Here is an 18072-nt window from a genome sequence, read left to right on the forward strand (position 1 = left end):
TTTCCATCTTAACTCTTATGAGCAATCAGCATGCAAAGAGAGCGGATAGCAGCTACATTAATCAGCCATTTCATTGAATTACATTTGAAACCTTGCTCCCACGTGGCACTTCAAGATGTTAAATTTGCTTCATCCATTTTGTACAGGATAGTGGCTTATCAAATTCTGTCAGTTATTTGCCATGATTAAGGTTTTGCCTGTCTTTACTGAAGATAGTTGTATTTTTTTTCAGCTACAAGAAAAATACCTTGAATAAATTTCCAACCTTCTCCCTTCCATCTAATACATAGAAAAAAGTTGAGTCAAATGTGAGTTATGAAAATAAAAACAGGAAGAATTAGATCGTGTTCCTAATTTAAACTTCTAACATGTGACATTAAACAAATAAAGTAATACTTCTTTCTCACTGGGAGAAAGAAAACTGCCAGAGTTACCTGACCAGGCTTTGCATTCTCACAGACAACTATGTCATACTCTCTGGCGAGCTCTGGAGGGTTGTCATTGACATCCAGGATTCTAACACCAACAGGAACATGGCTCACTAGCCCAGGATTGTCTGCAAAATACATAAAGGGGTATTAAGCTTTCTGAAATATTCAATATTCAGTGACATCCTCAATTTAAACATGATTTCTTAACACAATAACCAGATGAGAACTAAATACAGCTGAAGTAAGATAATAAAAGATGCTTTTTGCTGAGCTTCATTAACTGTTTTGAAAAATAATAAAACAATGAGTGGAAATAGCAGTATCAGTTACTGTTATGTAAAAATTTGCTTTATATCATAATGTTACTGTTGTGTCATATCAGTGAAAATTCAAGCAACTCTGAAATTGAAGTGGGAGAAAGCTGTTTGTGTTATTGCACACTGTCACACGCTATGCGACGAGATGATTAATTTGTTTATAATTAACATTAAAATGTCATTACAGTATTGAGCAAATTCTAACCTTTTATTTTTCTATCAGTGAGGTTAGGAAATAAAATACCAAAATATTATGGAAACATAAATGCACTGGTATATATAAAACTTTCCCAAGCTTGATTTAAGCTTTCTCACAAATTATAATGCTGTTACTCAACATAGTCAATGAGTCTTGCATTATCTGTGAAATCCAGGGTCAGTGACACACTAATTAGAAAATAATGTTTAAATAATGGTGTTAAATAATATATGATCTGAATTGGTATTAGAGCTCACCTTCAAAAAGAGCCCACACTCTGAAAGTGTAATACATAGACATACTTACTGAAAAATATACTATGTTAAAACAGAAAATATAATTTCTATGTTAAAATGGGGAAAAATACAAGTCTTCTTAATCCATCATTTGCTTGTTCTTACTACTAGTGAAGTAGTACCAAGACATTTGCATTTATTTAAAAGAATTATATATGAGAACATTTTATAATTAGCTAAAATATATATTCCAAAGTCTGTGTAAGGAAGGATCAGTCTTTTAGATAATAAATTTAATTCTACTTTCACCAATTAAATTAAACTATCACTGTAAGACAGCAAAGTCAATCTTTCACATACAACAAGATAGAAGAAGAGGGTCGTATGGATTGACATTTTAAAACTGCTTGTCCCTGTGTAATGGTCGAAACTCCATCCACCCTGGTTATTTCTATCTGCATTAATCCACAGTGCGTTTCTGTCAAAAAAGGATCATTTGCAAAATGCCTTAGATTTGTCATGCCTTTGAGGGCTTCTGTTGAGAATTCTGAAAAACATTCATTAGTTTAGACATATTTGGATTCAAAGCCACCACTAATGTAGCCTCCCACTGAAAAATAGTTAAGAACACTGAAGTTTATTTTGACAAAATGAGGAATTTATTCTTCTCTGTTTTCACCTGGGATACTAGTCAAAAATATTGGGGTTTACAGGCCCTTTTTATATTTTTTTATATTCTCTTTTTGATTAATATGTCTCTGTTCATCTGATGATTTTCATTTACTTTTGGAAATTATGCACTTAGAAAATGGGAATAGAGGTGAGGTCAAAATAGTAAACAGAAAAGGAAGACTTAGCTTAGATAATATAGGAATGTCCCTGTAATTCCCAATTAATGTCAGCATTAGAACTTATAAGAATACATTCAGAAGACAGTTATGGATTTGCAAATTCTACTTTCTTGCTGTGAATGTTCATTTTTCCTTGAATGTTGGTATTTTCATTTTTACATGAAAACTATGAATATCTTTATAACATAATACTAAAGTAGATTATCTCCATCGTGTTCATGCAAGACTGTGGTCTTTGATCTCTATTGAGAAAACGCTTCTAGTGGAAATCTTTGAGGAATGTTAAAATTTTGTGAATACAAGAAGTGACAGTATGGAATAATCATATTTGGCTGTTCACTAAACAGTTGGTTGAAAGGAACCATCCATCTACCTTTACTCATACTACTGAAGGAAGAACAGCAACCTTCTCTCAAGCAGACTTTGCACTGTGAGTATTAAGATAAAAATGTTTGGTCCTTCTCTTAAGGTACGTCATAAGATTGTGCAGAACAGCACAAAGCAATAAAGATTGAAGAGATTTTATTGTTGACTCAAATATAGCTTACAATATCATTTAGATAGCTTGCTCCATCAATGCTATCAGATAATCCAATTACAAAAACCCTCTAATTACAATTATAGGACATGATATCTTGCAATAGATGATCTAGAGGTAATCTATAACTCAAAGGAGTCTTGTTCTTGAGACTGGGAGGCTCTAGCACATAGTCTGGTCAGTGTGTGAACTAGAAAGTATGGGAAGGACACAAAGAAAAGGACAGCACACAGAAGCAGAGTAAGGAGAGAAAAGGCAGAGATCATAGTAAAGGATTAAGGAATAAACCCATTTGGGAGTCGCTTCATAAACTCCAGTGAAGGCAACACCAATTTTCACACCAGAAAAAGCCAGAAGAAGCTTTTGCCCGATGGCAAAATAATTTGTGACTACTAGGTATTCATAGCATCACTGAAAAATCTTAGTTGAAATGGACCTCTGGAGGTCACTGGTCCAGACTCCCCACTCAAAGCAGGCCCATCCTCAAAGCTGTAATTGCGCATAATAATAGGAGGAACAGGGCAAGAAAGCAGGAAGAGCGCAGGGCAAAAGGTACCAGAGACAGTGAACTTTCTGTTGTTCTGGAATGTTTGGAACTGAAGGAAGGTCAAATGTTTTATTACACTATGTGGTAAAAGACAGACAATTTCCTTTCCTTTAGTACAGTATGTCACACCCCTTTCCCCATCCTGAACAGAACCCTCTTGTATGCTTGTCACTGCTACACAGTGCAGTCTTAATCCAGTCTGTTAAATTTGCATTATTTTCCCAGAGACTTCATGGAGATTCAGAGAGTTTACCTATATTTTTTCTGCAGCTGTTTTGCAGTACAAGGAATTCATATTTATCTTACCAATTCAAAAGAATGCAGGGAATTATTAGTATATTTCTGGAAGCAGTTACCTTATGGGATCTTTGACCTTTACAGGCAAACTTCCATACAGACTGCCCACTCACTGTAAAATGCTAATAAGGGAAGTATTAATGCCACTTACCAAAACTGTCCTGAGGTTTGTCAGATTATGTATACTACATCAATGTCTATGCAAGATGATAGCACAGTTTATAAAGGGAGAAGAGAATGAGAATAAATTAAGAGGGACCTTACAAGTATATTTTTTCAGGTTGTGTTTTGTTTTGTTTTATTGTAAAATAAATACAAACACCAGTCTATTGTAGGTGTGCAACTTACCTGCATGCCCCAAAATACTCTGATAACTGGTCCTTTCAGTAGTGCATTTTTGTTAATTAGAAAAATTTAATTACAAACATGTATTTCAATAGTTTGGCAGATTTCCAGTTTTGAGATAATCAGTGCTGACATGTATTTCAGACCTGTGCATTACAAATCAGCCAGATCCATTCTGTATCCTATTATCATTATGCCTCAAGAGTAGAATTTTGAAGTGAATGCTCACTGTTTTAAGAAGTAAATGAAGCAGAAACATTGTTCTTGCTGTCTTACACTTGAGATTTTTCCCAGAATAAGTATTTATTTTGCCAGAATACTAAATCTCGTGTACACTTCATTGGGTTAGAAACTGGCTAGGTAGCTGGGCCCAAAGAGTCATGGTGAATGGAGTTAAATCCAGTTGGAGGCTGGTCACTAGTGGAGTCCCCCAGGGCTCAGCACCAGGGCCAGTTCTCTTTAACATCTTTATCAATGATCTGGATGAGAGGATTGGGTGTACCCTCAGTAAGTTTGCAGATGACACCAAGTTAAGGATGTGTGTCGATCTGCTCAAGGATAGGAAGGCTCTGCAGGAGGATCTGGATAGGCTGGACCCATGGGCTGAGGTCAACTGCATGAAGTTCAACAAGGTCAAGTGCTGGGTCCTGCACATGGGGCACAACAACCCCAAGCAAAGCTACAGTCTGAGAGATGGGTGGTTAGAAAGCTGCCTGGCAGAGAAGGACTTTGGAGTATTGGTTGATAGTTGGCTGTATATGAGCCAGCAGTGTGATCAGGTGGCCAAGAAGACCAACAGCATCACAAGCAGGTCTAGGGAAGTGATTGTCCCCCTGTACTCAGCTCTAGTGAGGCCGCACCTCGAGTACTATGTTCAGTTTTGGGCCCCTCGCTACAAGAAGGACATCGAAGAGCTTGAGTGAGTCTAGAGAATGGCAGCAAAGCTGGTGAGGGGTCTGGAGAACAAGTCTTATGAGGAGTGGCTGAGAGAGTTGGGGTTGTTCAGCCTGGAGAGGAGGAAGCTCAGGGGCAACCTTATTGCACCCTATAGGTACCTTGCACCCTATAGGTACCTTGAAGGAGGCTGTAGTGAAGTAGGGGTCGGTCTATTCTCCCACATGCCTGGTGACAGAGTGAGGGGGAATGGGCTAAAGTTGTGCCTAGGGGAGCTTTAGGTTGGATGTTAGGAAGAACTTCTTTACTGAAAGGGTCGTTTAGGCATTGGAATAGGCTGCCCAGGGAAGTGGTATCACCATCCTTGCAGGTCTTTAAAAGACGTTTAGATGTAGAACTTAGTGATATGGTTTAGTGGAGGACTTGTTAGTGTTAGGCCAGAGGTTGGACTAGATGATCTTGGAGGTCTCTTCCAACCTAGATGATTCTGTGATTCTGTGAAATATCTGTAAAGCAAATTAGTTTTATTGAGTATCAGCCCCTCAACCAGCAGGTTGTCTCTGAACTTGCAGAAGTCCTTATCAGCAGCCAGTCTGGAAGCCGGATGCATCTCCTCAATTAATTTATGTAGGCAAACATTAAAACCTCCGTTTAAGAAGAAAGCTTCTTTTTAATACATCTTCTGCTGTTCCAGACTTCCATTTCATATTAACAAAATTTCCATGGTCTTTATGAAAACAAATTGAACCTGGGAGACATTCAGAATAACAGTCCTGATGTCAACAGTCTGCTATATTTTGTGTGTGTGTTTTAGTTGTTACATTGCTACAGTGTAACACTTGCTATAAAAGCTGAGTGAATAATATAACCCAGAGTAAACCTGAACTATTTTAACAGGGTGAAGGATTGAAAATGAATAATTTTACAAATTTCATGATCTAGCACAAAAATATTCACCTAGTTTAGGGTCATAATAAATGGCTATGCTTTGCCATTATTAATATTAAATATTGATCTTAATCACTGCAATATTTTTTTTTCTCCTCTTTACAGCTTTTCAAGACCTTTTGAGGCAAATCAATATTTGGGAAGTTCAGCCATCCATCTCATCATTTGATCATTCAAATCAATTCAATATTTGGGAATCAATTCAATATTTGGGAATCTCGTCATTCTTGTCATTCGACCGGGAACCACGCAGGGATCGGCTGCAGTGAAGGCTCCTGGCAGGGAGATGAACGAAGCCAACCCCAAACAGAGCAGCAGCCCTGCCCCCCCCCACACACCCCCCAAGCAGGCAGGTGCTGTGCTTGTGCCGCTGTGGGCGCTGAGGAGCTGAGGGTGGAGCCAGGGGTGCAACAGCCCACCCACCCCTGGCGTTATAAAAGTAGTCCCTAGAGAGTGCCGCGACCCAGAAGCGCTGCAAACTGAACGTGCTAACAGGACTGGCTTGGCAGGTAGTGCAGACAGTTCAAGTGGGGCAGGGAGGAGAACCTAGACCTTGCCATGGTGGGCACCCGTCGCAGCGGTCAGTCCAAGGTAGCAACCCAAATGGAGGAGATGCTGCCCCTCTGGGATCACGTGGGCACCCAGGTGGATCCCCTGAGGGCGGAGGTGGTAGTCCAGACAGATGACTGCGGGGAACTCCAGAATCTGGAGGCCGATCTGGGCCATGAGGGAGGAGAGCGCTGTCACAGGTGCAGGTGTGCCCTGCTTCAGGGACTCCTCAAGCAGGTGGCTGGGCTGCAGTGAGAAATCAGCAGCCTGAGGGAGTCTCTGAGGGTGACAGATAGGAGGGGTCTCCCTGCCCCTGCTGTTGCTTGGCAGCCCTCTCCTATGTCCCGACAAGGGGTAGAGGCTGCCCCCGTTGAACACATGCGGAACAGAGGGCTAGACTGTCCACAAGAGACAAGGGGCTGGACCCTTGTCTTAGGTTGGAACAGAAAGAGACATCTGCCCCCGACACCCATGGTGCCACCTACCCCCACGCTGTCCCTGGGAAATAGATTTGAGGCTCTCAGGGAGGTTGTGGAAGAGGCTGAGGGTCTGGACAGTAGTCAGAACCCAGGAAGCAACCCCGAGAAGAGAGTCAAGATTGGGGGAAGTGCAAAACATAAGGATCAGGGCCAGATGGAGCACCACAATGTAAGCTGTGCCACAAAAAAAAAAAAAAGAGCAGAGAGTCCTGGTGACTGGAGACTCCTTGGTGAGGGGCACTGAGGCTCCTATCTGCCACCCAAATAACCTAGCCAGAGAAGTGTGCCGTCTTCCTGGGGCACGTGTCAGAGACGTTAGGAAGGCTCTGCCATGACTCATTAAACCAGAGGACTACTATCCTCTCGTCATTCAGGTTGGATCCCGGGAAGCTGCTATTAGAAAAATGAAGAATATTAGAAAGGACTTTGCATCCCTGGGGAGGTTGTTGAATGGATTGGGGGTGCAGGTAGTGTTCTCCTCTGTCCTCCTTCTGGGTGACTGGGATGCAGATAAAAGGAGCAGAACAGGACAGGTAAATGACTGTCTGAGGGGGTGGTGTCTGGATCAGGGATTTGGGTATTTTAATCTTGGGCCGTCCTTTGAGAGGCCGGGTATGTGGGCTACGGACAGACACCAACTGAGCAAGTGGGTCACAAGTGTGTTGGGGAGCAAGCTCTCTGAGCTGATTACCAGGGCTTTAAACTAGGTTTGATGGGGGAAGGGAGGGGAGCTAAAGGTGACTGAGAAGGGCTGGGGGAAGTCGTCACTACTGTCACTGCTGAAGACAGGGAAAAACATCTGAGCTCTCCCATAGGATTGTCTCAGGGCTCCTCAGAGAAGGTAGCATTCCCAATCCCCCGGCCAGTATCTTCTTCTTGCATCCCTCCAGGGGTAGCTGTGTCTGCTGCGTCCCTATTGTGCCTATATACCAATGCGCAGAGCATGGGAAATAAACAGCATGAGCTCGAGATCTGTGTTTGTTCGCAGGGCCACAATCTCATTGCAATCGCAGAGACGTAGTGAGACAGCTCGCATGACTGGAACACTCTCATGGAGGGCTATGTCCTCTTTAGGAAAGGCTGGGGAAGTGAGGGGGTGGGGTTGCCCTTTATGTGAGGGAGCAATTAGAGTGTACCCAGCTTCAGCTGGGGGACGGTGAAGGACAAGTGGAGAGCTTGTGGGTAAGAATTAAGGGGTGGGCTGGTATGGGGGACACCATTGTGGGGGTATACTGCAGATCACCAGATCAAGAGGAGGAAGTCGATGAGGCCTTCTACAAGCAGCTGGTAGTAGCCTCACGATCACAAGCACTGGTTCTCATGGGGGACTTCAATTACCCAGACATCTGCTAGGTAAGCAACTCGGCTAGGCACGCACAGTCCAAATGGTTCCTACAATGCATTGAAGACCATTTTCTGATGCAGGTGGTGGAGGAGTCAACGAGGCGGGGGGTGCTCCTGGACCTTGTTCTTACCAACAGGGATGGCCTTGTTTGGGATGTGTAGGTTGGGGGCAGCTTGGGATGCAGCGACCATGAGATGGTGGAGTTCCAGATGGAACTAGGCAAAGGAAGTAAGGCTAAAAGCAGGATTGCAACCATGGACATTCGAAGAGCCAACTTCGACCTCTTCTGGGACCTGCTTGGGAGTATCTCATGGGATAGGTTGCTAGAAGGCAAGGGTGCTTGTGAGAGCTGGGCTACATTTAAGCAGCACTACTTCCATGCTCAGGATCGGTGCATCCCGAGGAATAGGAAATCACGGAAGGGGGGCAGGAAACCTGCATGGATGAGCAAGGAGCTCATCGATAAGATCAAAAGGAAGAGGAAGGTCTATGAAATGTGGAAAAGGGCCTGTCCTCTTGGGAGGAGTATAGATGTGTTGTCAGGGCCTGCAGGGATGTGACAAGGAAGGCTAAAGCTGACCTAGAGATGAGGCTTGTAAAAGAGATAAAGGATAATAAGGTTTTTTTCAAGTATGTAAACAGCAAGAGGAAGACTAGGCATTATGTGGGTCTGTTGCTGAATGAGGGGGGTGTCCTGGTCAAGGGAGACGCTGAGAAGGCAGGGATACTGAATGCTTTCTTTGCTTCAGTCTTTGCTTCAAGGACACTTCCCCGGGACTCCTCGCTCCTGGCAATAGGACAAAGGGTCTGGGAAATGGAGGGCTCCCCCCTGGTGGACATGAGAGTGGTTTGGGAGCGTCTGAGTGGGCCTGATGGGATGCATCCGCATGTGGTAAGGGAGCTGGCAGATGTGATCACCAAACCGCTCTCTATCATCTTTGAAAGGTCCTGGAGAATGGGTGAGGTGCCTGAAGACTGGAAGATAGCCAATGTCACTCCGGTCTTCAAGAAGGGCAGGAAGGAGGATCAGGGAAACTGCAGGCCAGTCAGTTTCACCTCTGTCGCTGGAAAGGTATTGGAGCAGCTTGTTCTGGATGCCATCTCCAAGCAATTGGGAGAGAAGAATGTTATGAGGAGTAGTCAGCATGGATTCACCAAGGGGAAGTTGTGCTTGACCAACCTCGTTGCCTTCTCTGATGGCATCACCAGCTGGGTAGATAGGGGGAGAGCAGTGGATGTCATCTACCTGGTGGTAGATGGTACATGGTACGTGGTACAGCAAGGTGGGTTGAGAGCTGGGTGACTGGCCAAGCTCAGAGGGTAGTGATCAGCGGAGCAGAGTCTGGCTGGAGGCCTGTGACTAGCGGTGTTCCCCAGCGGTTGGTGTTGGGTCCGGTCTTGTTCAACATCTTCATCGACGACCTTGATGAGGGAATCGTGTCTGCCCTCAGCAAGTACGCCAATGACACAAAGCTGGGAGGAGTGGCTGACACGCCAGAAGGCTGTGCTGCCATTCAGCAAGACCTGGACCGGCTGGAGAGATAGGCAGGAAGAAACCAAATGAGGTTTAATCAGAGCAAGTGTAGAGTCCAGCACCTGGGAACGAACAACCCGAAGTATCAGTACAGGCTGGGGGATGACCTGCTGGAGAGGAGCTCTGAGGAGAAGGACCTGGGGGTCCTGGTGGACGACAGGTCGACCATGAGCCAGCACTGTGCCCTTGTGGCCAAGAGGGCTAATGGGATCCTGGTGTGCATTAAAAGGAGCGTGGCCAGCAGGTCAAGGGACGTGATCCTCCCCCTCTACTCTGCCCTTGATCCTCACCTGGAGTACTGTGTCCCGTTCTGGGCTCCCCGGTACAAGAAAGACAGGGATCTCCTGGAAGGAGTCCAGTGGAGGGCCGCAAAGATGATATGGGGCATGGAGCATCTTCCCTGTGAAGAAAGGCTGAGAGACCTGGGTCTGCTCAGCCTGGAGAAAAGAAGACTGAGAGGGGATCTCCTCAATGTATATAAATATCTGAGGGATGCGGGACAGAAGGATGTAGCCAACCTCTTTTCAGTGGTTTGTGGGGATAGGACAAGGGGCAATGGCTGCAAGTTACAGCACAGGAAGTTCCGCACTGACATGCAAAAGAACTTCTTCACGGTGAGGGTGACGGAGCATTGGAACAGGCTGCCCATGGAGGTTGTGGAGTCTCCTTCTCTAGAAATATTTAAGGCCTGTCTGTACGCCTACCTGGGCAGCCTGCTCTGAGGAACCTGCTTTGGCAGGGGGGTTTGACCCGATGATCTTTCGAGGTCCCTTCTAACCCCTACAGTTCTGTGATTCTGTGATCTTTTCTGGTGTTTTTTCAAGAGAAGTAGAAGGTATACATCTTAATTACCTTTTACAGATTAGTTTTGATGTATTAGAATACAGATGTAGGAAGGATAAAATATACTAGAGAAATGGAAGTGAAATGATAAAAGAATGCTTTGTATGTAAGTGAGAGTAATATTCAGAAAATATTTGGTTTAGTTTAGGGTATACCTTACAACAAGGTACATTTTCTGGTAATGAGAAAATTACTCAGAACCTAGTCATAAGAGTAACATTCTATTCTGCTCTTTTAAGGTCATGGGTACTTTTAAATACTGTTAACTGAAATTAGATAGGCAATATTTTATTTTTTGTTGACTTTTCATTGATGAACACAAACCTAAAGGCACTCATCACTTGGATCATCATAGTAGTGATAGCAGTAGAAGCAGCAACAAGAAGAGGATTATTAGTAGTAATAGCTCTGCATCAGACAAAACATTTAGCACTCTCATGTTGGTGTCTCCCTCATCCTTAATGCAAGCAAAATTCTGCATCTCACAGACAATACTGGTGCTCACCTCCTGAGTAGATCAGGGCACCACAAACTGCACTGGCTCTGTGAAAGGATCCATTTGGAAATTCTGGTACTGATTCACAAAGCCTGAAGGGAAAAATGTCATGTGATCCCAAAGATGGCCTCTTCTTTGGGGACCCATCCTGATAGCTACCATCATCATTGCAAGTATCAGAGCCCAAGGGAGATGGTGAATAAACTTTGTTAAATGTAGACTCAACTGGAACACCAAGGGAGTTCAGGAAGAGCCATATCCTATGAAACATACTTACAGACGAAAACATAAGAATATCCTCATGATACCTTTCCCCAAAGAAACAGAGAAGAAAATTTGTCATGCCTTGAAGGAAATGACTAAACTGAGATAAACAGGGAAGTAAGCACAGAACTAGAAGCATCACTTCTTGATCAGGATGGAGAACTAGCTGCCTTTAGACAACTGTTTTTATAAGGAGTTTTGTGTTGGTTTTACTTATTGTTTAGGAATGCTATAGGAGATTTTGCTACAAATGAAATTATTATGATTTCATGGTCCATTAGTAGGCTATTTATCAAGGCTGGAAATAAACTGCATCATTGGAAGTGTGGATAGGGTACCAATATTGTGTTTAGATCTTGTCATTAAAAAGATAATAGCTATCCTATTTGTCACTACTTCATGAAAAAAGTAGTCATAGAACACAGACTTTGCCTTTTAAAAAATCAACTTCAATTTTAAAAGTAGGAAATACTTTTGCGGCAGACTCTGTTTCTTGGAAAACATAAAGTAATTCTTATCAATACCAAAACTCTTTCTGTAACTGAGCTAGGAGGCTGAATGCAAGTGAAGTAAAAAAATGAAGAATGAGTGTGATTTTATTTTTTTTCTTGAGGTGGGAGAGAAGGGTGGTGGCCTTAAGGGAACACTATAATGTCTGCTTTTGTAATGTATCTATATCTAAATCAGAAATGTATCAAAACAATACATAAGACAAAATTTTTCTCTGCTGATGTCAAATCAATTAAGCTATTTTCATTATTTATGTGTACTCTGTTGCATCAAAATAAATAAATAAATTAGTTTTGAAGAAAAAAATACAGACTAGAAATCACTCTAAAAAATTCTGTTTTCAGCGTAGGGAAAAAGTCACTTCAAGGAAACACTAAGACACAAAGCCAGCAACAAACTCACTAGCATTAAATCATCCTGCTGTCCACCATATACAGAGGGTTTAGGAGATTACGACACTCTAACAGCACTTTGTTACTATATTACCTTCTGTTAGAACTTGAAAAGGGTTCAATTTATTTTCAATTACTTTTTTTTTTTTTTTTTTGACACAAAGTACTAAAGACAGTCTTGATTATGGGGAAAAGTTTGAAGTGAGAAAATAAAATGTCGTCAGTTCTTGCCCTTTTCTAATTCTTTCAATGATATATGGTAGGAAGATATTACTGCATATTTCCTTCAGGCAATGCATATGTTGTTTTCATGTATTTCAAAACAGAAAAAAATTGAATTGTGTGTTTTTGGATTTTGATTTTGCTTCTCATAATATCTTGTTCACTTCTTGTAAAATAAATCAGTGTACCTTTAAATAGCATTAACAGGTTTATTCTGCTTATTTTACACCTTCATTCCATCTTCAGTTCTCATTCTCCATATGACTGTCTTACATAGTGCTATCAGTAACACAAATTTTAATATCCTAACAAAAATTGAGAAACCTCTTTTTTTTGCTGTAGTGTACCATTAAACATCAAAAAAGGACTGCCAAACTCTTTGCTTATCTTGGTGTTCACTGATGGCAATATGAGGTGAAAATATCTCTCTGCACCTGAAGAAAATACCTAACTGCACCTCAGTCTAATAATCTATTTATTTTATGCAATTATAGCGCTTTCAATATTCATTCAAGATTTCATTTTTTAATATGTTTCTGCTACAAATTATTTCTCCCTGTGCTTCCCGTTTTCCTCTATATAACCTTTCTAGGTTACTGTTTCTGTTTCTACCAAAACTGAGGAAAACAAAACAAACAAATAAAACAAACAAACAAACAAAAAATGGTTTATATTAAAATGAGAATTGACTTTAATCCTTTTATCATAATTCTTGCAAGGTACTGTTGAAAACTCTTATTTTTGTAAGCTGTCCTGCTTTTTCACATATTTCAGTTCTGAACAGGGTTTACTCTATGAAAATATTTCTGAATATTATTTCTTTATGTAGATTTTCTAATACCTGTATTTTTCTGGGATCCTTTCAATAAAAAATCACAGGGCATAGCATGTTTTGCCATTGAGATGTTGCTCTAATTCAACACTTAGGTATCTTTTTTTTCTGAAGTTAGTATAAGGCATGTGCATAGAGAAGCAAATATGAAAGACATATAAACAGTATGACAGATACTCCTGTCCCTTAATGATTTCACGCCCTTTCACTGGACTTGATCCAGCACTTTCCAGGACTTGATCCACTTCTCTTTTGTACAGCTGAGCCCAGACCTGGACCCAGCACTCCAGATTTGGTCTTAACAGTGCTGTGTAGAGGGAAGGATCACCTCCCTTGACTTGCCAGCTCCTCCTCATGCACTGTAGGATGTTGTTGGATGACTCAGGAGCACACTGCTGACTTATGTTCAAGTTGTTGTCCACCAGGACCCCCATGTCCTTGTCTGAAAAGCTGCTACCCAGCCAGTTAGCTGTCCACTGGTGCATAGGGTTACTCTTCTTGAGGTTCTGGACTCCTTTTATTGAACTTTTATAAAGTTCCAGTTCACTCATTTCTCTAGTCTGTTGAGATCTTTCTGGAGGGAAGCACAACTCTACGGAGTATCAGCCATTACCCCAGTTTTGTGTCATTTATACACTTGCTGAGAGTGCACTCTGTCCCATAAACTAGGTCATTAATGAAGAGATTAAACAGTACTGCATCCAGTATTGGCTCCTGATCAGTACCCTTTGTGCCTGCCATTTCAGACAGTTTTCAATCTACCTCACTGTTCATTTATCTATCCCATAATTCAATGCCTTTTTCTTATGTGAGCTTCTCAAAGTCTTCCTTAAATTTTAGTAGAGGCATTACTTGTGAATCTCACTTAATAACTTGTTGCTCATTTTACATAGAATACAATTACAAAGACTTCTAATTGATGGATTGCACATCATTCCTCAAAATATCTCATCCTTGCTCTGTGTTTTCTTATTTCCATTACTCTTGGCAAAGAGTTGATCAAAAGCCTTTAACAGAGCCCAGTAAATCGTATCCCCTCCCTTTTTCAAAAACTGCTTTATAAACTCTTTCAGAGAATTCTAACAAGCTAATGAAATGTGAATAATTCTAAGTGAAACTGTATTCTTAAATCCTATTACCAACAACTTTCAATCCTTCCCCACACCCCAAACAGTCTGTAGTTCCTTCAATATAAAACACAGTATTATTTTAATATCTTTCTTATTCCCTAATGCCACAAGGAGTTTTCAGGAAGTGCTAGTACTGAAACAACAGAAGGAACAGCTTCAATGGCATGCTCTGGACAGCAAAATCCCACTGCTTCCATTCACTGTATGCTGCTGTTGAAGAACAGTGCATGTCAAAGAGAAAAAGGATTGTCCCATTCTCCCAGCAGTGAACACTGCTGTGCTTTGGGCCCTGTCTATGCAAACAGAAAAATCACTGATCATTACGTCAACATTATTTCCACAGAGGAAAGTGGTGCAGCTTCCACTGATTTCACAGGGGACATTCGATCAATGCTGCGTGTACATGACACACTGAAACTAATTGTGAAAGTAAACTTTTTAGGAAGAGTTCAGAAACAATATGGGTGAATCATGTAGATATCATAAATTTGAATCTAGAAATATGATGTTGCTTCTAAATTTTCTTTGTATAAAAGAAGCAGGATAACTAGAAGTATGATCAGTAGAAACAGAATTCTGTCACTAATGTGTGGTGCTAAGTAAAGAGGAAAACACTTCAAGAAACTAATTATAACAGAATCACAGAATCATTAGGTTGGAGGAGACCTCCAAGATCATCTAGTCCAACTTCTGACCCAACACTAACAAGTCCTCCAGTAAACCATATCACTAAGCTCTACATCTAAACGTCTTTTAAAGACTTCCAGGGATGGTGACTCAACCACTTCCCTGGACAACCTATTCCTATGCCTAACGATAACTTTTTTTCCACAGAACACCTCTTATTTTTGAAACAGTACATTCTGGGCTTTGCAGATTCTGTGGTGGTCCTGGTTAAGCAAATCGTGTCAGAATCATAGAATGGCTTGGGTTGGAAGGGACCATAAAAATCACCCAGTTCCATGGACAGGGATGCCCCCCACTGGATCAGGTTGCTCAGGGCCTTGTCCAGCCTAGTCTTGAATACCTCCAGGGATGGGGCATCCAAAACTTCTCTGGGCAAAAGCTACAAATGCCTTCTTCAACACCAGGTGAATTTGAAGAATACCACTCTCACACCTAAAACACATTTTGGTCATAGTGCTCCACCTATTTTTCAGCTTCAGTCTTAGTTCTGCCATGCCTTGTGCATGGACTTGAAAATGAAAGCCATAAAAGGCTGTAGCTATGCAATAGATAGTACTTAAGAGTTCTGGCCTTCATTCTGTATGCACAAAATGTAGATACAATTATTGTTTCTATAATGGATTTGGAAGACTATAGCAGTGTTATAATTTTCAATTTAGTGTATGTAAGAAAATGGGCAAAGAAGTAGACACAAAGAAAAGCTGTCTGCTTTTAGGCTGCTTGTCACCTGTCTGCTGTCTATCTCTTCCTCACTGTTCTCTCTTCCATTTTTCATAAATGAATTGTTATTCAAGTTGATGTCATATATTTACTTATCTTCCCAACGCCAACTGTAACAGTAACAAATGCAACACAGGGGAAAAAGCAAGACCTGTGTATTTGTGTAACAAGTAACACCTTGAATGGGGAATTCTAAGCAGTCTGCCTTAGGAAAGAAAAAAAAAAAAAAAAAAAAAAAAAAAAGAAGTATTTCATCCTCATTATTCATACAATTTTCTTTTACATATAAATATAACCTTTCTCAGCACGGTATGTGAACTACCAATCACTTGACTATATGAAATAACTAATGCAGAAAGCTACATTTCAGTTTAATGCTATTGAGATTTATTTCTGCAAAACAATCATACTTGGATGTTTTCCAAAAAAGCCTAGTGACTGTGCCTTTTTTTAGTATGTCCCAATGTGGCTTTTAAATCTTAATTAAAACTACCACTTATTATGCACCTGCTTATGATTAGGCCTAAATTATATTTAATTTCATGCTGCACTGAAATAACAGATATACAAACACACTGTCAAGCACACTGAAGTGCAGTGGTTACCTTTTGCAAATGGCTAACCATAAAACTCTAGATTTCACTATTTACTATAGAAATTTACTTATTTCAAAATGTAAACTCAGTTGCAACAGCAAGTGCAATAATCAAAAACAATTTGTTGTCCTTATAAAACACGTACATGCTATTAATTCTGTAGTATGTGCTAGCAATGTAATGGCAAAAAATAGATTATGTTTTAACCTGGAAATGAAACAGATGAAAGCAAAGGGATCTCACTTATGTCACTGGCACTTGTTATAAGTAAAACCTGTAAAGTGTCATCTGACAATGCTGGAATAAAATAAAATAAAATAAAATAAAATAAAATAAAATAAAATAAAATAAAATAAAATAAAATAAAAGTTACAAATTTTGATCAAAATCCCTTTCCACTGAATGATGGCATCACTGAGAGTACTCAGCAAGACTGAATTTATTGATCCAACATGGGATTCTTTTTTTTTCCATTTAGTTAGTTGATTTTCATTTTTTTTTAACCTCTAAAACTTTGACTGTGTCTAAGTAAGGACTCTGTAATAAAAAAGTTTCCAGAATTCTTCATTTCTTAAAAATTGTCCCTACCTCATATAAAAATGTCTGTCTGGGACTACATAGACATTTTTTGACTGTTAAAGGGGTTGTCTGAGGCAATGGAAATTCATCAGACTTTGAGGCCTTTCGAATGCATAGGCAAGTATTTATTGTATCTTTACTTGAAAATTTGCATAGTAAAAAGCCAGACATTCAACTTGTCAATCAGCAACTGCTAGACACCTGATCGATATAAATGAATTAATATTGGCATATTTACCAACAATTAATCGTAGATAAGAAAGGATGAATTTCTCAAACAATGCTATACAGTGTTGTCTTCTAGGATATATAAAAGTATGATAAACAAATAGGACAAACTGTTCATTTTAGGCCACTGACTGCCTGGAACTGTTCCTGGGTAAAAAGGCATCCTTCTACCACATAAAGAAAAACATGATAAATTTACATAGGTGGAATCACATAGGCTTTTTTTTTTTTTTTTTTTTTTTAATACTATGTACCACATACGTTCTTTACCTATCTCAGAAGCAGCCACTGTGATGTTGTACCAAGGTGTTTCCTCTCTGTCAAAGATCTTGGCAGTCTTAATGGTCCCAGTATTAGCATCAATGGTGAAATACCTATCTTCTTCTGTGTTATGATCAATGAAATATCTAAGAAGAAATAAAATAGTAAATACATACACATTGTAACAAGTATCATCCAAAGTCACTGAAAGCTGCATAAGAATCATAAAATCATAGAATATCCTGAGTTGGAAAGGACCCACAGTTCCAATTCCTACACACAGCACCACCCAAAAAAACAAATGCTATGTCTGAGAGCATTGCCCAAATGCTTCTTGAATTCCATCAGGCTTGGTGCCACAATCACTTCCCTGGGAAGCCTGTTCTAGTGCCTGGCCACCAACTAGGTGAAGAACCTTTCCCTAACACCCAGCCTGAACCTCCCCTGTGGCAGCTCCATGCCATTCGCTCAGGTCCTGTCACTATCCCTAGAGAGCAAAGCTCAGTGCCTGCCCCTTGTGGGGAGGCTACAGGATGCCATGAGGCCTCCCCTCAATCTGCTCTGCTCTGGGCTGAACAAACCAAGTGATCTCAGCCACCTCTCAGACATCTTCCCCTCTAGACCCTTCACCATCTTCTTATATTGTGGCACCCAAAACTGCACACAGTGCTTGAGGTGAGGCTGTACCAGAGCAGAGCAGAGCAGAACAATCCCTTCCCTAGACCAGCTTGCAGTGCTGTTCCTGATGCACCCTAGGACATGGGTTGCCCTTTTGGCTGCCAGGGCACTCTGTTGGCTCTCT

General features: G+C 40.9%; 1 protein-coding gene across 15 annotated transcripts in view; it reads right to left on the reverse strand.

Moving 5' to 3' along the window:
* Positions 1-18072, reverse strand: part of CDH18 (cadherin 18) — a 625567-nt gene that overhangs the window by 28050 nt on the left and 579445 nt on the right. For all 15 annotated transcript variants that reach the window (XM_084508750.1, XM_084508740.1, XM_084508744.1 and 12 more), the window contains 2 exons: positions 17280-17416; positions 435-556 (listed from right to left, as the gene is read on the reverse strand). In XM_084508750.1, coding sequence (XP_084364876.1) covers positions 435-556; positions 17280-17416 — 259 coding nt within the window. The remainder of the gene's footprint in view (positions 1-434; positions 557-17279; positions 17417-18072) is intronic.

This window comes from Aythya ferina, assembly GCF_964211825.1.
Source record: "Aythya ferina genome assembly, chromosome: 2".
In the NCBI taxonomy this organism is placed as follows: Eukaryota; Metazoa; Chordata; class Aves; order Anseriformes; family Anatidae; genus Aythya; species Aythya ferina.